The 21343-nt window shown below is 44.1% G+C and overlaps 1 protein-coding gene across 5 annotated transcripts in view; it reads left to right on the forward strand.

Moving 5' to 3' along the window:
• Positions 1 to 13367, forward strand: part of frem1b (Fras1 related extracellular matrix 1b) — a 41002-nt gene extending 27635 nt beyond the window's left edge. For all 5 annotated transcript variants that reach the window (XM_085264912.1, XM_085264913.1, XM_085264911.1 and 2 more), the window contains 15 exons: positions 996 to 1137; positions 1646 to 1850; positions 2302 to 2566; positions 5555 to 5975; positions 7794 to 7995; positions 8105 to 8249; positions 9662 to 9791; positions 10081 to 10153; positions 10251 to 10400; positions 10633 to 10961; positions 11190 to 11243; positions 11338 to 11499; positions 11594 to 11712; positions 12171 to 12256; positions 13065 to 13367. In XM_085264912.1, the coding sequence (XP_085121038.1) occupies positions 996 to 1137; positions 1646 to 1850; positions 2302 to 2566; positions 5555 to 5975; positions 7794 to 7995; positions 8105 to 8249; positions 9662 to 9791; positions 10081 to 10153; positions 10251 to 10400; positions 10633 to 10961; positions 11190 to 11243; positions 11338 to 11499; positions 11594 to 11712; positions 12171 to 12256; positions 13065 to 13273 (2692 nt within the window). In that variant the 3' untranslated portion in view covers positions 13274 to 13367. The remainder of the gene's footprint in view (positions 1 to 995; positions 1138 to 1645; positions 1851 to 2301; positions 2567 to 5554; positions 5976 to 7793; positions 7996 to 8104; positions 8250 to 9661; positions 9792 to 10080; positions 10154 to 10250; positions 10401 to 10632; positions 10962 to 11189; positions 11244 to 11337; positions 11500 to 11593; positions 11713 to 12170; positions 12257 to 13064) is intronic.
• Positions 13368 to 21343: the final 7976 nt, after the last annotated feature.

Below are 21343 nucleotides of genomic sequence, written 5' to 3' on the forward strand. Positions count from 1 at the left end.
TCTGGTTTAACATCTGTCTGCAGCTGCTGTGTAATCCAGAGCATTTGGGGAGGGGGTGGTAGGTGCGTGTGACCTGTGACCCCCTCCTCCCCCATCCTTAGTGTTTTCATTCCACTGATTGTGAATTTGCATCCTTGACTGGGCTCCCACCCACTGTCCCTCACCCCCTCCCCTGCGCCGTCCCCAGATCAGCTGTGTTGGTGGGGGTGGAGGTTGCTGGCGGAGGCTGAGCTGGTGCTGTAAAGGCCGCCGAGGCAGAAATAACACAGAGACTTGGCAGATGCCGGCCGCCTTGTTTTCCCGTTTCCTGCAGGATGGACGTGGCAGCTTCACTCCTGCGTGGATTTTACTTCCGAGTGAAGAAGCAGCCAGATGGTTCCTGATGTTCAACACCGCCCCACCTCAAAAAAACAAAAAAAGACCCCACCACCAGCACCACCAACATCTCCACCATCCTACAGGAAAAGCCTGCTCACACAAACCTTCACCCTCCTGCTCGTGACTCACATCAAACGGCTTCTGTTCGTGTTTTCTTCGAGTCCTGTAGGGCGAAACGTGTTTGATGATAAAAATAAAGCAAGATGTTTTTAAAGTCAGAAATATTTTTTGTTAAAGTCATCCAGAGTGCAGCTAAAAGATGAAGCTGAAGCAGACCAATATTTTCTGTTCTCCACCTCTGCGCTTCATCTCTGCACTTCACCTCAGAGATGTTGGTTCGCTCTTGGTGTTGTGACATACAGATGCTCTTAGAGGGTCAGTGTCATTACCTCCTCTCTGTCTGCAGTTTTGTTGCACAGGAAACAAGTTTAAGTGAACTTTTGTCTCACTCTGAACACAGATCTGCCAGGAGGGGGCACTCAAACATCTGTTTAACTTTAAGTTAAACAGATGTTTGAGTTGAACTCCATGCAGGATGGAAGTTATGAGCATGCTGAGAACAGAAAAATGTGCTTGACCACAAACGTAATGAGAAATTTTCTTCTGTGGTGTTTCAGGAATGCTGGACTGCAGGTGGACTCAGGTGAGCTCAGGGTGATCTCCAGTGTGGTTCTGGAGGCTGAGGACCTGGACACGCCCCCAGAACAGGTGTACTACTTCCTTAATGTTGCTCCGCGGTTTGGAAAACTGCAGCTGAAGGTGTGTGTGTGTGTTTGTGCATGCGTGTGTGTGTTTACTGAGTTTTACTTCTATAATAAGCAAAGATTTCAGTTTGAGTTGTTTCCAGGTTAAAAGTTTAAAGAGGAGGGGGGAAGGAAAGAAGGAAGAATTAAAGGAGGAAAGGGAAGGAAAAAGAAAGGAACAAGGGAGGATGAGAGGAGTAGAGGAAGGAAGGAAGGATTGAAAGACTAAGGATGGAATCAAGAGGAGGAAAATAATTAGAAAAGGAGAAAATGAAGGAAAGGAGGAGTGAAGGGAGGATGAAGACAACAAATGGTAGAATAAAGTAAGGGAATAAGAGCGGAAAGAGAAAGGGAAGAGAGGAATGAAGGATGGGAGGGGAAGTGGCAGAAACAGGAAGTCAGGTGTGTGTTTGTGCAGGTGTTAAATCCTCCTGATTAAATTGTGACCTGAGGCTGGTGTGAGACGTTGAAGGTGACTCGTCTTCCTGCCGCGTCTCTTCCTGATCCGAGCGTCTCGCCCGCAGACGACGTCGGGGTGGAACGAGCTGACGGCGGGTCAGAACTTCACACAGGGTGACGTGGAGATGAACCGACTGTGGTACCAACACACCGCCGCCACCAACGCAGCTGGCTTTAAAGGTCACGACAGCTTCCGCTTCACCCTCAGCGACCTGGACAACGAGTCTCCGGCTCAGAGCTTCTTCATCTCTGTGCACGTGATGCAGAAAGGTCAGAGGTCACAGAGAGTTTCAATGCAGAGAATTCAGCAGTAACACTTTTATCCAGGTCATGATTTTATTTCATGTTTTCTCGCACTCACACACACACTCACTCAAACACACACACACAGGGCCCTGTGTGGCCCTGTTTCATTCATTATTGAGCGCGCCCCCTTCCTGCCGGTTTTACCAGTCGGATGAACACGCTGCCGTGGGTCTGCGGCCCTTCTGGCTTGGCGCCCTGTGATCCTGGAGGAACAGAGAGGTGAGAAATGGCCGACCTCCTCGGCTGCTGAATAATTAATGGCGGGGAGGTGGAGCAGCTGTGGAGGGCGCCGCCTCACCTCCTCTGGGTGCTTTTTAGTTGAAAAGTTGAACTTGGGCCCTGACTGTCACATGTATTATGTAGGCAATCGCTCGGTCCCCTCTGACACCTGAACGCTCCCTCTGACTGCCTCCAGGGGACATCGTGGTGCTGAGCAGGCCAGTGCACCTGAGGGAGGGGCAGCGTGTCGTCCTGAACACTGACATCCTGCTGGCATCAGACTCGACTGGCCGGCCCGAGGAGCTGGTCTACACGGTGTCTGACCCGCCGCGTCACGGCCTCGTCCACGCCGTCCACCGGCCTGGAGTCCCGCTACTCAGCTTCACCCAGCTGGACGTGGCTGCGCACCGAGTCTGCTACACCCACGACAACAGCCGTGATGCCGAGGCTGACTCCTTCAGGTGAGAGTTGGAGCTCAGAGCAGCTTCTTTTAATGACAGCCACTGTGCAGGTGAAGGCGGAGCCTGATTTAAAAAAAAACAAACACTCCGGGTTTTCTCTCTGCTCTTTTTCCAAGAACCATTACAGTGCAATCTGTCAGCTTTCAAACCGTTGCTGTGTGTTTGTGTGTTACACACGGTGTGTTCTTTAGTATATTTAAGTTTACCCCACCTGCCCTCCGAGGTCATCTGCTAGTGTTCTCCGGACCAATTCCTTGATTTAAGGACACTTCCTGGAGGTTCTTTTCTGACCGTGCATTAAAGATTTAAGATGCTTGCTGAAACTCCGTCACTGTGTCGAAACACTGAATCTCAACTTGAGATGGCCGCTTTTCCCTGAGCCTGGTTCTGCCGGAGGTTTCTTCCTGTTAAAAGGGAGTTTTTCCTTCCCACTGTCGCCAAAGTGCTTGCTCATAGGGGGTCATATGATTGTTGTGTTTTTGTCTTTGAATGCAGGGTGGGTAGAGTCTACCTTACAATATAAAGTGCCTTGAGGTGACTGCTGTTGTGATTTGGCGTTATATAAATAAAATTGAATTGAGTTCTGCAGGTGGTAGCTCTGGTTCTGCTCACAAACGGTCCTCCTGCTGCAGGTTCTGGTTAGAAGAAGCTTCCAAAACAGAACGAGGAGGAGGTTGAGTGATATTGAGGACCAACAGGAACCTGACCAACCTGCATATGTCAGATGGCAACTATTAAACACAGTGAATTTTCAAAATAAAAGTGATGCTTTCAGAGTGGTTAAGGTCTTATGAAGTTTTAAAACCTTGTTGTTGTTAAATAAGAAATCTAATTGTCAAGAAGAATATTTTAGTCCTTAAATCACTTTGTGTCCAGATACAAGTCACAATGACAGAATAAAATGGATGTTTGTGATGATGAATAAAAGGCTGAGGAGGAATTCTCTGCCCCCCCCCCCCAACACACACACACACAAAACTATCACACACAACATTTGGCCAACAAAAGAAAACTGGGCACGGAGACGAGAGGAAAAAAGGCTCAGCATCAGGAGACGAGAGGCTTTCCCTGCTGCAGTATGTTTATCTGCTTTTCCAGCCAATTTGGCAGCGGTTAGGGTTTTGAGGAGGAGGAGGGGAGCATGCTGGTGTGTGCAGACCCCGGGTTTGTCACCCAGACCTCTGCTGCCCCAGCCGGCTGGCTATCTGGCTCCAGAACACCCATCAGATCACAGCCAAGACTGAGAGAGAGAGCCACACTCTGACGGCTTCCAGAGCAGCTGAATTATAATGAATTACAGTAGTCCAGCCTGGAAATAATAAATACATGAACTAGTTCTTCTGCATCACTCTGAGACAGGGTGTTTCTAATTTTAGAGATCCTGCACAAATGTTCTTCCATTTGTCCTACATATTTGTTTAATATGTGCACTGAATGACATGCTGGTCTGGTGTTACTGGAGTAAGTATCTGGTTAGATACCATATTTGTAAGATTTTAGGTTTGAGTACAATAACCTCGGTTTTATGTGAATTTAGAAGCAGAAAATTAGAGGTCATCCAGGTCTTTGTCTTTAAGACATCCCTGCAGTTTAAGTAGTTGGTGTGTGTTATCTGGCTTCACACAGAAAGTTGGGTGTCATCTGCATAGTGAAAGAGTGTGCTGTGTTTCCTGTGGAGCTCCAGCTGATTATGTCTGTTTAAGTTGTGGCTGTGTAGAACCGATAGCGAGTGAGGTCATCATTTATCATCAAACATCAATTGAACGAAATAAAACCTGTGATAAGCTGCGGGAATTAATAACTGCTTTCGCTGATTAGATTCCTCCATCAGCTGACTCCAGTGGTTGTAGCTGTGGTGCATGAATGTGGATAACTGATAATTGAACACTTTCTTTACTACCTCACACCTCAGCACCTGCATTCATGTTAGAGCTATACAAATGACTTTAATTTATTGATGTTTTCATTTTGTGTATTTTCTTTTTGATTGGCTGCTGGGGGACAGTAATTTCCAGACTTTTGAGAGGAAGTATTTCTTATCTTGCGAGGTTTACAGTTAGAGTTTAGGCTTCAACTACACTGGATTTCCTTTAATTCTGATCACGTTCCTAGTATCGGAATCAGATCTGGAATCAGAATCGGGGTGAAACAGCTTTCATCAGCGTAAGCCTGTCAGCTTTAGAAGGCACAGACAAACTCAGTCTCATGTAGTTCAGACCACTACAGTTATATATTCAAGGAGGAGGAAATGTCCCCTTTTTAACTTCTGAAAACATCAAAATAAGGTCACGAAGCTAAAATCACGAACAGCCCGACGAGTCAGAAGATGAAGAAAAACCAGTTTGAACATCGTGTCTCAGTTAGTTAGTGTGTCTCTGTCATGGAACAACACAAATATTTAACCTCAATCAAAAACTAGTAATGATGTGAAAATCTTTTATTCTTCAACATTAACGCTGGCTGCTTAGGACCCTCTGGAAGGCCGGATTTGGCCCCCGGGCCACATGTTTGACACCCTCTTTTAGAGTCTGAGTTTGAGCTGTGGCTGGATTTACCTTTAACTGATGATGTGGGTTAGGACTCAGGTGCACACGTGTGTGTGTGTGTGTGTGTGTGTGTGTGTGTGTGTGTGTGTGGTGACAGCAGATGATGAATGTGTATTATTAGAAAAATAACAACAACGTTGGCACCAGAGCACGGCCGTCCCTGGGCAAACGTGGACGCTGCTGCAGCCAGATGTTACACCAGGACTGTGTGTGTGTAGGCCTGGGGCAGTTTGTCAGCTGCAGGGCTGAGAGGCAGATTGTGTTGGCAAAGAGCAGAGAGGACAAAACACATACACACAGACACACACTGGTTTGGGGGACACTGCCTCAACCTGAGGACAATGTCCTGTATAACATGTTCTCCCATCGGGAGGCACTGCAGAACTGAGTTGAAGCTAAATATCAGATCAGTTTCTAACTGCTTCCACTCTTCTCTCCTCAGTTTTGTTGTTACAAACGGTGACTCGTCTCGCAGCTCCACCCTCCACTTCACCATCGAGCATGGTGACCGCATCCCGCCCACCCTCAGCCGCAACGTTGGCCTCCGGCTGCAGGATGGCTCCACAGTGACCATCACTTCGGACCAGCTGCAGCTCACCGACCCCGACACTACCACCGCCAACCTGGGATACGTCATCACGCAGCTGCCGCAGCACGGGAAGCTGCTGCTGAGAGGCACGCCGCTACCCTCGCCGCCCCGGTTCTCCCAGACGAACGTGGACGACCTCCACCTGACTTACCAACACGACCCGAGCAGCCCTGCGAAGATCGACGGGTTCTACTTTATGCCGAGCGACGGACACAACAGGGGCTACCTGGAGTTTGGGCAGCTGAGGGAGGAGCCTGCTGTGTTTGACATACAGGTGAGCCACGAACGCAAAACACAACTCAGAGGAAGTAACAGGAAGTAACACAACACAGGAAGTCTGAACATTTCAGTTCAGTTTTACTTATATAACCAAAAATCACATCAACAGTCACCTCAAGGCGGTTTTTTGATAAGGTAAAGATTCTACAATAATACAAAGTAAACCTCAACAACCACGTGACCCCTGTGACCGGGGGACAGTGGGAAGGAAAAACTCAATTTAATCAGGCAGAAAACTCCAGCAGAACCAAACACTGACTGCAGGGTCAGAGGTCAGTGTGGCTCAATCCACAGGTAGAATTACTCTATTCATCTCACAGCAGAAACGCGAAATTTTAATAATAACTAAAGCAGGTCAGACGGAGCCCAAAAAACAACGATCTGGACCTCTGCACACGGCTTCAAACCAGCAACTTCCAGCAGTGAAAATGGACCAAACACAGGAGGTGCTGGTCCTGATCTGGAACCAGTTCCAGGTTTCCACTAAAAGCCTGATTTTGACCCAGAGTTGGATTCCTCCCCACAGGTTACCTGCTGACGGGCAGCCAGGTGGCTAACACCATTGCCTTGAGCCTCTGGAGGCCACCTGTGATTGGACCAAACATCGAATAGTTTGTGTGTGAGAAGGATATCAGTGAAATGTGTGTGTGTGTGTGTGTGTGTGTGTGTGTGTGTGTGTGTGTGTGTGTGTGTGTGTGTGTGTGTGTGTGAAGCCATTAGAGCAGGGAGCATCCATGAAAAGCAGCAGAGCAGAGGATCCCCTCACAGAGGAGCAGCTCATGCCTGCAGCACAAATCTCTGACCTGATGATGACATAGATTTTATGTCTGTTTGTGTTTGGACATAACAGATACGACCCGGATGAATGAAACTGGGCTCCTTCCTCTGTTCTTTAAAATATTAGAAACCGAAAAAGCTGCAGATCACTGAGATATTAAAGGACCTTGTCTTATTCAGATGTTCTGTTCCTGCTCTGAAAATGAATTACACACACCAAAAAAGAGCTGAAGTCAGAGGATGGCATAAGCTTCATCAGTGTCAGCAGAATCATCCATGAACAGACTCATACATAGGACATCGGTGACACCTGGTGGTCAGGCACCTGAACTGCAGGCAGAGAGAGAGAGAGACGGGTAAAATAACACACACTGATCAGTTTCTGCTGCTTCTGCACAAAGTTCTCTGAAATATCCAGAACATAAAAATCCTGAGATGAAGTGCAGCAGGCCTTTTCAGGAAAAGGAGGCACTGAGAGAACGAGGGGGAGATGATTTGTGCTCAGTTTGATGACAACAGCAGCGTAAAAGCGCCTTCCACCGACCGCCTCTGCTCAGATCTTAAATCAGGATGACAAAGGATGACCTGAAGCTCCGCCAACATGTGATGTCACATGCTGCTGTTTCTGATGTCACTTCCTCCATCACCTTTGAATCTGTCGCTTCCACAGATTTGAGTTTCTGTAAAGTGCTAAAAGAGCGACGCTTTCTTGGGAAGCCGTAAGCCTGACTGAAGCCCGACTGTTATCTCTGCATGACCGACAAATCATCCTCATCCTCTCCTCTGAACTTCGTCTGAAGACACGTTCCAGAAAACACTGTTTGTTAAACTGTTCATTCAGGTCTTGAAGTGAGATGATGAGTTGATGACGGATGCACAAACGAAGTGTTTTCCTAAAGAAAATAAAAAAGTTTTTTGCGTGTGTTTGACTCGTTTGGTTTCTTTTCGATTCCTGCTGCTCAGTTTCCTCTGATCTTCGTCCCCCTGAAGTGCTCGCTGTTTCTGTGTTACTGATTTAACTTCCTGCTGTGTTCAGGTGGATTGGGTCGACCGGACGCCTCCCACTCTGACCACCAGGGGGAGTCCCAGCACCGTGGTGGATCTGGGCGGCGGCCGTTACGGAATCTTCATCACCAGCAGAGAGCTGCAGGCCTCAGACCCTGACAGCCCCACAGAGGAGCTCGAGTTCTCCATCAGCAGACCTCCACTCTTAGGATACCTGGAGAACGCCGCCACAGGTGTGCGAGGAAACTGATGGTTGCTTACACAGGCTCACCTGTGCAGGGCTCACGTGCAGTCAGATTAAAAGCCTTCCTTCTCTTCCTCTTCCTTCTCTCGCTCCATCAGGGTCGTACATCAAAGGTCGTTTCACGCAGCGTGACGTGGATCGGCGAGCCGTGATGTTCGTCCTCCCCGCTGACGTGGAAGTGACGTCTGACAGCTTCCTGTTTGTCCTCAGAGATCCGGCAGGAAACAGCGCGTTGCCTCAGACGTACGTTTTTTTTTTTTTTTTTTTTAACTTTATTTATCACATTATAGACATACAGTCAGGTAAAACAGGGATCACATAAAAGATAACATTGTGGTAGTACAATGAGGAACAGAAAGAGTGACAAAGACAGTGAGACAAAAGTGAGTACAAAAAATAAAATAAATTAAGGGGAACAAAAATAAACAAAAGTTTGCAAGAGCCAAAATCAAGTTAGCAGTTTCAATCGGTTACAGATGTTAACAGTCTTGAGAGCCTTCGTGTTTTTTGATGAGGAGATTGTCCTTATATATTGTGCAAGTTCCATTTTTAATACAAGAAGTTCAGGCTTTCTGCCGAGGACTTTGATTTTGTGTATATGAAATTTTGCCAAAAATAAAACCAAATTTATAAAAAAAGAAAGCATCATTGTCCTTGTCTTTAAAATTATAATAGCCAAAGATAACATCCTTATAGTACAGTTGAAGATTAGGGAGAACAAAGTCAGTAATAAACTTGTGGAAATCCTTCCAGAATTTACACGTAAATTTACATGACCAAAACAGATGAGAAACTGTTTCAGGTTGCTCTTGACAGAAGGTACAATTTACATTTATTTCAGCCATAAATTTGGACAAATATTGTTTGGTAGGGTAAAACTTATGAATCAACTTAAAAGAAATCTCTTTAATTTTGTTTGTCAAGAAAACCCTTTGTGGTAAAGTCCAAACTTTTTTCCATTCAATATCTGTTACAAAATTGGCCCAATAAAATATGGCTGATGGAACAGAGACCATTGCATCCTGAAAGAGAGATCTTATTTTGGTATTTATAGACTTATGAGAGGAAAAGCAAACATTGCCAAGAGAAGAATGTAACACATCCGGGGGAGTGACCTGTAGTGGAGCACTGTGGGAGCATCTGTGTAACATGGACAGACCAGATGGGATGGCATCGAACACTATTGAGAATTCTTTAGGCGTTATCGGTACATTGTATCTCCTGAGGAACTCAGAGTAATTATAAAAGAGTCCATCTTCTCTAAATAACTGACTAACCAAGATTATTCCATTACTAAACCAGTTATTTAAAAAAAGAGTTTTATTTTTATAAATAATATTGCAGTTATTCCAAATAAAACAGTTTTGTGGAGAGAAATTGTGTTTGTAAATCAGCGCCCATGCCAAAAGAATTTGTTGATGAAAGTGAGAAAGTTTCAGTGGTATTTTTGGAATACTGTAATTGCAGAGCAGTAGGAAGTTAAGGCCGCCTAAATTAGAGAACACATGATGTGAGATAAAGTTCCAGATAGAGCCTCAGACGTACGTTACATCACATCCTGTCTGTCTGCTCGTGGTTACTCTGTGAACATAAATGAAACCTTCGGTCAGGTGGGGGTGCTGTCTGACTCTAACAGCCTCTTCTTTTTCCTGCAGGCTGGAGCTGTCCTGGTCTCGAGTGGAGCTGTCGGCGACCTGCTACAGAACCTGTGAGACGGCCGGGATACTTCAGATCCGCGTGCAGCGCAACGGGAGGAGCGCTGACCCTGCCTACGTCGCCATCCAGGTCACGCCTCACCCACCTCCTGGTTTATAATATATAAAACTGGAAGTTCCTAACCACTTTGTCTGCTCAGATTCTGTTTTAAGTCTGAGTGCAATCGCAGACTCTCAGATGTCTTCCTGAGCGTTTCTCAGTTTTCAAGCCGCTGTGGTAAACCTGCGAAAGACTCCAGCTTTTACAAACTCTGAGTTAGATTAAAAACAGCTGAGAATCGAGTGAAGCCGACGTGTAACGAGCAGGAAGCTGTAGCTCGGTTTGTTTTGGACTAAAATCCTGACGTCTTCTTCTTCAGGTGGACGAAGGATCAGCCAAAGCTGGCAGAGATTTCACTCACAGCACTGCGAGTCTCATCCAGTTCGATCCAGGTCTGACCGCCGCTTGGACTTTCACCGCCTCATCATGTGACCTGTTGTGGCGCAGCGTGCAGTCCCTGTCTAACAGCTGTTTTTTGTTGTGCTTCAGGTGTGAAGGTGAAAACCTGGAACATTTACCTGATTGACGACGGCCTGGAAGAAAACCACGAGAGCTTCACGGTCACGCTGAGAAACCCCCAGAACGCCGTCCTGGGACCAAGGAGCTCGGCCACCGTGGAGATCATCGACCCCCACCGAGGTGACATGATCGATCTGATCAATGAGTCCAATGAATGAATGAGTTTAACTCTACAAACTGAGAAATAAATACAATAAATTGTCTGTGAGTGGGATTTAAAAATGATTCCAGTCGATTTAAAATGAAAACTGCTGCTCCATCAAACCATCCTCACACCATCACAGTTAGGACTTTAAGCCGCTGGTCAGTCTTAGATTCGACTGAACGTTAAAGGATTGCTTCTGTGTCTCAGGAAGCTGTGACCCAGACGACCTGTGGGTAGAAGATGATCAGCGCCCCCTTCCTCCTCCTCCTACTCCTCCCCCTCTCCCTCCTCAGCTCCCTGATCCTCTGCAGCAAGAGGAGGAAGAGGAGGTTCCGGTCATCAATATAGAGGCGGAGCTGCTGTGGGAGAACCAGCCTCACCCGCCCCGAGGAGACGTCCCGAATCGACATCACCTGGACTACAAAGAGGTGGAGCCACGAGACCCAGAGGCCCACAGCAATGGCTACACCCCCCACAGCAGCCACCTAAACATTCAGCAGCACACTGGAAGCAGTACTGGGAACACTGGGAGCACGGTGAGACACAGACAGAACATGATTCTGAGTTCTTTAAACTTTAAACAGTCAGAGTGAACAATTGTCACACGATCGTAACAAATCAGCGAACAGGAAGTTGGGCTCAGATGGGCACCGCCTGCGCTCTCAAACAATATCTGTTCACAGATTTGTGATCCATTTTCTCGTCTGTGTGTGTTTGTGTGAGTGTGTCTTTCTGTAAATTCTGAACTTTGTGTTGTTGTTCAGGTCCGTCTGTCTGCACAGAGGAGGCCTGAGGACGAGCAGGAGAAGGTTTGGACGGTAAGACACTCAGCCAGTTTATCCAATGACCGACTGAAGCTCACTGTGTTAATGTCTCTTCCTCCTTCTCCTCCTCCCCTCCTTCTTCCTCCAGTTCCACAGTCTGACTCCTCTCCGGCTCGAGGAGCTGCAACCGGGCGATGTCGAGTGGAGCTGGTCAGCTCACGGTCGTCCCCTGCAGGAACTCCAAGTTGGAGATTCTCCTCAGATGGCTCATCAAGCTCAGAAACACCAACCCGAGCTCCGCCAGCACAAGGCACACACACACACACACACACACACACACACACACACACACACACACACACACCGGAGTAACCTTTGACCTCTGGCTATCTGTGTGTGTTCAGGTGGGGAAGTCTGTGAGCAGCTCGTGTCCTGATGGCTGGACGCACCACAGGAGACGATGTTACATCCTCAGCCCGTCCGTGGCGAGCTGGGCCAGCGCCGACAGAACCTGCTCGCTGCTGTAAAGAAGCCGCTTTCTCCTCTGACTCTGTTTCCGTTCTGTTTCCGGTTTGCTGATTGATCTTTGGTTTCAGATTTGGTCACTCAGCTGAGATGTGACACAAGTCAGAATCATCACTGATATCCTTGACATGTTTAAAACATGACCATGAGTCTCGCTGTAACACATCTGACGGTTTAAAGGAGGTCCTCACAGAGTTTCTTCCAGCTGTGCGTGGCGAACAGCCTGCAGCTGCAAAGCAAGAAAAAGATTTTGAACCATCGCAGTGACTGTTTGATTTTTATTTTAACTTCATGAGCATTTGAAAACTGTGCTTCATTTAATTAAGGCAACGATGCTGAGCCAGCCTGAGGTCATGCACCTCTGTGCTGCACGTATGAGCAGGACAGAAATATTAATCAGTGAAGAACCTGCTCTCTGATGTGACCTTTGACCTTTGCTCTCCTCTCCTCTGGCAGGTTTAACAGCAGCCTGACCGACGTGCACTCCAGGAGAGATGTGAGCTGGTTGTGGAGGTTTGCAGGGAAGAAGCCATTTTGGATCGGTGGGTGTTTCCTCAATAATGATAACCAGTAATTAATCAAGTTAATTAATAGTTAATTTAGCTGTTTCCTGATGTTTCTTGGCTTTTGGGTCATGTTGACTTTTATCCACATTTAAAGAACTGAAAGTCTGAACAAACCCCAGCAGGCCTCTGCAGTTTGACTGGGAAACAGATTTTATTTCACTGTGTTTTTAGGATGTAGCACAGATATGTGAAACTGTACGCAGGCTGAATCTGGTCCCTCACAGATTTTCACTTTGGGCTCTTAGTAACACCTCGCTGGACCTGCAGGTTCAGAGAGAATCAAAGGTGATGCTGACGTAGGAGGAATAAACGAGCAAAGTTCTGTTTTCAGAAATTTAGAGTTTGGGGCATCACTTTGAATATGTGGCAAAGAAAGCAAAGCCATTGTCTTTTTTAAAACTCTGTTCTCAGAGCGATCAAGCTGTCATTGTTACCTGGCAGGAGGCTGTGCTGCAGGCAAACTGCAGGATCATTTTCACACAGGTGCCGAGTTTGTTCTCACACACCTGAACACAAAGGAAGCTTTGTGGTGTCGGTGTGGCCCTCTGGATCACTCTTGAATCTGCCATCTTTTGATGCTTTGAACTCTTTGGAAACTTTTAAGCTGGCAAACCTGAGCAGATTTTCTTTATTCATGAGTTTTCGGGCTGATTCTGATGACGATGAAAGGTTTTTGTTTCAGTGACTCTGATTTGGAGCTCCAGTGGATGAAATGTTGTATCCTGAGGCCTGGTGCGTGTCAGGCTTTGCTTCCAGACTGACGGCTCCTCTGTCTGCTCCTCAGGTCTGTCTGGAGGTCCAGGACGCTCATCGTGGGCTGACAGTCGCTCGCTGTCTTCCTCCAGACTGAGGGGGGCGCCAGTGAGCCCCGGTGAGCCCGAGAACGACTCCAACTGCGTGCTGGTTCAAAACCCGAGAAGCTGGATCTCCACGAGCTGCTCTGCAGAAACTCAGCACTCATTCATCTGTTCATCGCCAGCTCAAACTCACTGAGACATTCATAGCCAGTGGCCTTCATATTTAACGTGATGAGGTGATGCTGCTCTGTACATTAGTTTCATACTTTGTCTTAATAAAGCTGCTGCACAAACACAAATATGAGTCAGCAGTTTGGTGACTTCTTTCCTCACATTTTCAGATAGGTTTGTATTACAGTATAAACGGTGTCATTGATTGGAATCAATGTTTAAAGAGAGTTAGCCAGTTTGAACAGATGAGTTTTGACTTGAATGAGAAGAGAGAGCCAGTTTTCCTGATATCAGGAGGAAGGGAATTCCAGTGCCGCGGTGCAGAGCGGCTAGAAGGAAGAAATATACAGCTGAGTGTCATCAGCATGACAGTGAAACTTAATATTACATTTCTGAGTATGTAACCAAGTGGAAGCATGTAAAAAATTAATAGAAAAGGCCCTAATACTGAACCCTGTGGCACACCAGCAGAAACAGAAAATGAACCTAAAAAGTGAAATTTAAGTTGAATGAAATGAGTGCAATCTGAGAGATATGAGGTGAACCAGGCTAGGAGGATATGACTAATGCCAAAGTCTTTTCAGAAGGATAGTGTGGTAAATCAAAGGCTGCAATCAGAGAAGGGTGAGGATGATGAGGACACTGGAGTCACCTGCCATCAGGAGGTGATTGGTCGTTTTTAATATTTTCTGTGCTGTGAAGTGGGCGAAAACCAGACTAGAATTGTTCATAGAGATTATTGTTATTGACGTGTGTGAAGCTAAGAGGCGACAACATTCTCAATAATTTTAGAAATTAAAGGGAGGTTAGATATCTGTAGAAAGTTATTGAAATTATGGGAAATTATTAAGAATTGGAATAACGGATGCAGTTTTCAATAATGAAGTAACAACTCCAGCGCTGAGGGAAAAGTGAATAATGGTGGTAATAAAGGAGGCCAGTATTTAAATCACTTTCTGAGTATCATGATGACGTATTAGAGCCACATTAAGAAAAAAAAATTGAGATCAAAGTTGAATTGTGGATATTACCGTTGTTGTTTCAAGACAGACTGCCACATTTGCTGTACTGTCTACAAAATGTCTTGTTTAGATAAGTAGCTGAAACAAAGTGATCAGCTCTTATATGTGAAACAACAAGCATCTTCTTTACTGCATGAAGGTGTAACCATCGATAACCTTGCATCCGTTGATTAGCAGCCATTTGATTTTGTACAAATCCGTCCAACTCTTCCACATTTGTGTTTTTCCATCTGACCAGATGCAGCTTTCCGCACCTTGTTTTCGGCATCCATATATTTATCACCACGATATGGTTATATTCTAAAGAGCAATCATTGCCTTCCTCGTGCATGTTTGAGCTTGCTCTGCTTCACTTGTTTATTGGAACAAGAGATCCTGAGCACCTTCTTTGCAGGTGCTTGGAGAGATTCGGTTTTACGTTAGCTTTTCTGTTCTCTGCACAAATTACACTTTTCTGTTACACCATATTTAATGTTTTTGGAAATTAATTTCTGAATTTGAAATCACATTTAATCCGCACTGATACAAATACCTTGCACTGGAATAATGTTTTACCTCACCTTTAGATAATAAACCCACGTTTCCACAGAAATTGTTATCAAGACACGGCTAAATATTGACCAGCTCTCTGACAAGGTGTACAAACACAATTTCAGGATATAGTTGCTGGAATTTGTATTGGGAATGAGGACCAATTGGACTGAGGACATTCTACACCCTTCCTTAAAGCAAACATTCTAATAAACCTTCAATGGTTACTTGAATAGTTTTAAAAAAAGAAATATTTCAGTTTTAGATTTTTAATCATTTTTACAAAATTCAAGAAACTCTCAAAACAAATTTTCACTCTGAATTTCTTTTAGTGCAGACTAAAAACATGATAACTTAAGGAATTTAAATACTAATTAAAAGTAAAGCGGTCAGAATTCTGAATCGTCTCGGCAAACTGGTGGTTTTTCAGTGTGTATTCTATATTCTAACATGCGGCCTTGTCAATCAAATCACAGAAATAACAGATACTTGATGGCAGTTAAATTTAGAGCAGTGAAAATTTCTGAAGGTTGTATGTTGCTACTTTGACTTATTATTAATTTAGATCTCAGTCCTGCTCAGATTTCCATCCAGAGATTCTTCCGGTACGTGGGAATAAAGACTTGTTAACCTTGAGTGCTGCTCTCCGTGTCTGTCTCTGCGCTTGGGTTCACGTTTCGTACCGTCCTCCGTGCCTGCCTCAGTGTCTCCTGCTCTCGTCCTTGGTTGATGGTGTCTCTAGCTTCACATATCCCAGAACAAAATTGCAGTCTGATCCCCGGCGGTCGTGTCGCAGAGTGGGGAGGAATGATTAGACACATCAACGGGTTGGTGGTGTACGGACGCACTCGTGCAGTATTACAGTTCCTCTCTGAACAAAATTAGTTTTGATATTTGTGATTTCCACATGTTACTCTTGATTTTTACCATATTTACTAATATTAACATAGAAAGTTACAAAAATTACTTGCTGAGAAAATAATTTCAGCAAATTCTTGCTGTGCTCCACCCTGATTGGAGGATAACTGCACTGCCAGCACTCATGGACATTACACCTTATTTACAAACCGTATTCCTATTTATACTTCAGTGCCACCAACATCCCTATTTAAAGTGTATTTAATATAACCTTATTTAGTATAGTTGCAGCAGTCCCCCCCCCTGCATTTAATAAAATACGTTTTTGAAATCAAAACAGAGCTGCAATCCATCATGAAGCAAACAGTGACATCATCAAGCACTAGTTTATTTTAACCAGACTTATGAAGCATGGAGGTTTCAGTTCAAGCTACATTAACGAACTACAACTAAAGGGTTAGGGTAGCTACATTAACTATAGTTAGTTAATGTAGCTAAGTATAACTAAACTAAAACACAAGCGGTTCATTAAAAGACATGAGGGTTTTTTTTAAACTTTATTATTGCTCAGTAATAAGACAAAAGTATTTATTACCTGAGTACGAGATTCATAAAAATACACCATAGCCATGCATTAGTTTAGTTTGTTTATTTTTAGCAAATGCATTTTGCAATTTTAGAATAAATCTGCATTCATGTGCAAAATGTAGCATTTCCCAATGAGATTGAGAACATGCAGTGCCCTCACAGAAAGGGCCAAATAATTTCAACAACAGTGAGAGGTTCTGAATCGAGGTGTTTTAAATTGTAAGGTAAAAACCTTACAAAATTAAAGCTCCAACCCAAACAATCCCCCACGAGCAAGCACTTGGCAACAGTGGGGAGGAAAAACTCCCTTTCAACAGGAAGAAACCTCCAGCAGAACCAGGCTCAGAGAGGGTCAGCCATCTGCCGCGACCTGTTTGGATGGGGCTGATGCGAGACAGAACCAACACTGTAGGATTTTAAAATTGTTGAAATCTTGTGAATTGTATATATCATAGTCGAAATCATAGCCTGATTTCGACTATGATTTTGTAGGGAAACAATGTTTTCAAAAATTTCCCAAAAGAACAACAGTTCCTAGTGGTGTTTGAAGAGGATTGTTCGGATGAATTGTTGTTATTATTCTCCTTAACAACAAAAACCTTAATCCTCTTCTCCTTCATCCTGTTCACTTCAGATATCAACATTCTTGCTACATTATCTTCAAAGTTTAACTGCCTGAATTCCATGGCAGTCTGTACCATCAGTTTAGACTTATATGTCTTCTTTAGACTCTTATAAACAGCTCTAACAAGTTTGTCTAAAGATTTTGGAAGTTGTGTGGGTAGTTTACCCACAGCCATTTCAATGACATTTTCTAAAATGGCAAAAATGTTGACCTGCTTTGTTGCTGTGCCTGTCTTTAAGGCGACCATGTTGTTCAGCCTAACAAGAAACTGAATTATAAAGTTTCTTTCTTTAGTTTCTTGTGTCCTTTGCCCTGGACTGGGGATCTGTTCTTCAGACGTTTCAGCAGGACTGGTCTGATTTTCCCAAACAACAGAACCCTTTATCCTTTTCTCCTTTACCTTATTGATCTCTGATATTAAAATTCTTGAGACATTTTCTTCAAATGTTGACTGACGAAATACAATGAAAAATTGTAGCAAGTCCTTGGAGTTGTACATCTTGTGCAGTCCACGGAAAACAGACTTAACCACCCTGTTTATAGATGTTGGCAGTTCTGCAGGTAATTTTCCTGCAGTTTTTTCTGTGACTGTTTTGATGAGTGAAAACATGTCGATGGGTTTTATGACTAATTTAGTTTTTGTTGTAATGGTGTTTGAAAGCTTTACAACAAACTGAACGATAAAGTTTTTTTCATCCATTTCTCGTCTCTCTGCCCGTGTACGGGTCATAAAGACGGATTTGAAGAGAAGTGTCTGCATCTCCTCTTCAGATATTTCTATGGGCCTGGTTTCCTGTGGACTGTCTGCTTTAAAGGAATCCATTTGAGTTTTTTTCTGTGCTGTTCTCTGATCCCGTTGCTAGTGTCTGTAATAACTTTTGTTTCTAATGTCTCTGCAAAGCAAACCATCGGTGTCGAATTGTGCGATACAAATAAACTTGCCTTGCCTCCGCCCCTATTTATGAGCTGGTAGGACCAGATCAAAGCTGAAAATGTATCACGTGACACCGACGTCAGCTCTGGAGTGTGATGTCACAGCAGGGTGTAGCGACTGTTTTTATGTGTTGTCGTTAGCAACAAGGACGGTAAAACCATCGTGTACGCTTGTTTATTTCCCTTTCACAATAAAGCTCAAGATCCTGTTGAGACTTTTCAAAATAAACTGAATGACGTGAAAGAGTGTTTACGGATGAGTATGGGCTCAAATTGTGGTCATAAATATGTTGTACTTGTAAAAAAGATTTGTATGTGTAAAAAAGATTTGTGTGTGGACTTAGCCAAAAAGTACATGTGAAACTCGAAGCGGCAACCTTCCGATTACAAGGCGAACTCCCAACTCTTGAACCACGACCGCCCCACAAATAATTAACAAAATATTTATGACCACAATTTTAGCCCATAGATGAGAAGCAAAAAAGAGCCGGCAGGTGCTAAAAATAAACCTTAGACTCAAACGTTAGAACAGGCCTTTCCCCGCAGCACGCCGTTGAATAAATATTCACGAAGAAAACGGCGGCCGTTACAACTTATGTATCGTTTCATGCATCGGTTAAAACACTCAACTCCAGGTAGACGATGCCCAGCTGAGTCGAGCTGCCCGAGATTCACAGAATTTACAGAAAATGTTACATTTTTGTGATTTCTATCGTTATCGGGGCTATAGATGCTTATATTGGGATATGTGATTTTGGTCACATCGCACAGCCCTACTCTGAGGTCATAGCAAATTAGAACAAATGAAATATTTCACTGGAGCTTTAGATCCCTCTCTGTCCACAACAGAGGAAAAACAAGGCACCAGTGAAGGATCACCCTGCTGTGTTCTGGTCATATTCAAGCTCTGATTAATGTCCTCAGGAATCATTTCAGGGACGTCACATGTGGAGATTTTTTACAGAATCAATGGGTGACACGAAAGAGTCGTCTTCATCAAGCGTAGCCATAAACGACCCCGACAAATCCACAATCTCACCCATTTTACGAGCCTGAGCACGAGTAATTGCGCACGCAGGAAACACCTCTGAAGCAGTGGAGCCCGAGTCAGCAGCAAGGGCAGGAACATCAACAACTTCTGGCGGGGGAAAAACATGCCCACCAGCTAGATCATTACCAAGAATGAAGGAAACTCCTTCGATTGGTAATCGCTGGCGCACGGCGACTTTAACGTAGCCCGACACTAACGGCGAATGCACCCATATGCAGAGGGGCTTTGGTGACACTCATTTTTATTCCCCACACTACTATGTCGGAACCACAGGATGTTTTTTCCGACAAAGGCAGCACAGATTCTATTAAGAATGAGTGGTACGCACCCGTATCTCTAAGAATCGTGACTGGCACTTTATCATTTTCTTCACCCGTCAACGAAACAAAGCCGCATGACACAACTGCGGATCAATGTCAGTTTTCGGGTTTTGTTCAGCCTCCGCGTGCACCTTTGGCGAGCAAGCGGTTTTAATCAAACCCACGCCTGCGGGGAATTTAGTGCCCCTCGCTTCTTTTCTTTTTAATACTGGACACGCAGCAATCAAATGTCCTGAGTCGTGACAATAAAAACATTCTCGACCGTTTGATCTAGCAATGAACGCTGATACATTTTTACGCACTGCTCGTGGTGACTTTTTTCGTTCAGAGAAATTTTCCTGAAACGAATTCTGTGCACAGAACACACTTTTGTGCGTTAAAACAAAGTCGTCAGCCAGGAGTGCCGCGTTAGTGAGAGACGACACCTTTTGTTCGTTTAAATAAGTCACGATGCGTTCCGGCAAACACTTTTTAAACTCCTCCAGCAAAATAAGGGTTTAACTCTTCCACGGTTTTAACTTTACATGAACAACACCATTTCTCAAACAACACATTCTTTTCTCGCGCAAACTCAACAAAAGTCTGGTTAGCAGTTTTATTAAGATTCCTAAATTTCTGCCGATATGCTTCAGGGACAAGTTCATACGCCTGCAGCACAGTTTTCTTAAGAGTTTCATAATCTAAACTCTGCTCAATAGACAGGCTTGAACACACTTCTTGGGCTTTTTCCACAAGCTTACATTGGAGTAAGAGGGACCAAAACTCTTTCGGCCACTACCTATAACTATAACTAAACTAAAACACAAGCGGTTCATTAAAAGACATGAGGTTTTTTTTTTAAACTTTATTATTGCTCAGTAATAAGACAAAAGTATTTATTACCTGAGTACGAGATTCATAAAAATACACCATAGCCATGCATTAGTTTAGTTTGTTTATTTTTAGCAAATGCTTTTTGCAATTTAGAATAAATCTGCATTCATGTGCAAAATGTAGCATTTCCCAATGAGATTGAGAACATGCAGTGCCCTCACAGAAAGGGCCAAACAATTTCAACAACAGTGAGAGGTTCTGAATCGAGGTGTTTTAAATTGTAAGGTAAAAACCTTACAAAATTAAAGCTCCAACCCAAACAATCCCCCACGAGCAAGCACTTGGCAACAGTGGGGAGGAAAAACTCCCTTTCAACAGGAAGAAACCTCCAGCAGAACCAGGCTCAGAGAGGGTCAGCCATCTGCCGCGACCTGTTTGGATGGGGCTGATGCGAGACAGAACCAACACTGTAGGATTTTAAAATTGTTGAAATCTTGTGAATTGTATATATCATAGTCGAAATCATAGCCTGATTTCGACTATGATTTTGTAGGGAAACAATGTTTTCAAAAATTTCCCAAAAGAACAACAGTTCCTAGTGGTCTTTGAAGAGGATTGTTCAGATGAATTGTTGTTATTATTCTCCTTAACAACAAAAACCTTAATCCTCTTCTCCTTCATCCTGTTCACTTCAGATATCAACATTCTTGCTACATTATCTTCAAAGTTTAACTGCCTGAATTCCATGGCAGTCTGTACCATCAGTTTAGACTTATATGTCTTCTTTAGACTCTTATAAACGGCTCTAACAAGTTTGTCTAAAGATTTTGGAAGTTGTGTGGGTAGTTTACCCACAGCCATTTCAATGACATTTTCTAAAATGGCAAAAATGTTGACCTGCTTTGTTGCTGTGCCTGTCTTTAAGGCGACCATGTTGTTCAGCCTAACAAGAAACTGAATTATAAAGTTTCTTTCTTTAGTTTCTTGTGTCCTTTGCCCTGGACTGGGGATCTGTTCTTCAGACGTTTCAGCAGGACTGGTCTGATTTTCCCAAACAACAGAACCCTTTATCCTTTTCTCCTTTACCTTATTGATCTCTGATATTAAAATTCTTGAGACATTTTCTTCAAATGTTGACTGACGAAATACAATGAAAAATTGTAGCAAGTCCTTGGAGTTGTACATCTTGTGCAGTCCACGGAAAACAGACTTAACCACCCTGTTTATAGATGTTGGCAGTTCTGCAGGTAATTTTCCTGCAGTTTTTTCTGTGACTGTTTTGATGAGTGAAAACATGTCGATGGGTTTTATGACTAATTTAGTTTTTGTTGTAATGGTGTTTGAAAGCTTTACA

This window comes from Mchenga conophoros, linkage group LG23 (genome assembly GCF_057382185.1).
Source record: "Mchenga conophoros isolate Kocher_MC1m ecotype Shallow Benthic linkage group LG23, M_conophoros_male_GT1.1, whole genome shotgun sequence".
NCBI classification, from domain to species: domain Eukaryota; kingdom Metazoa; phylum Chordata; class Actinopteri; order Cichliformes; family Cichlidae; genus Mchenga; species Mchenga conophoros.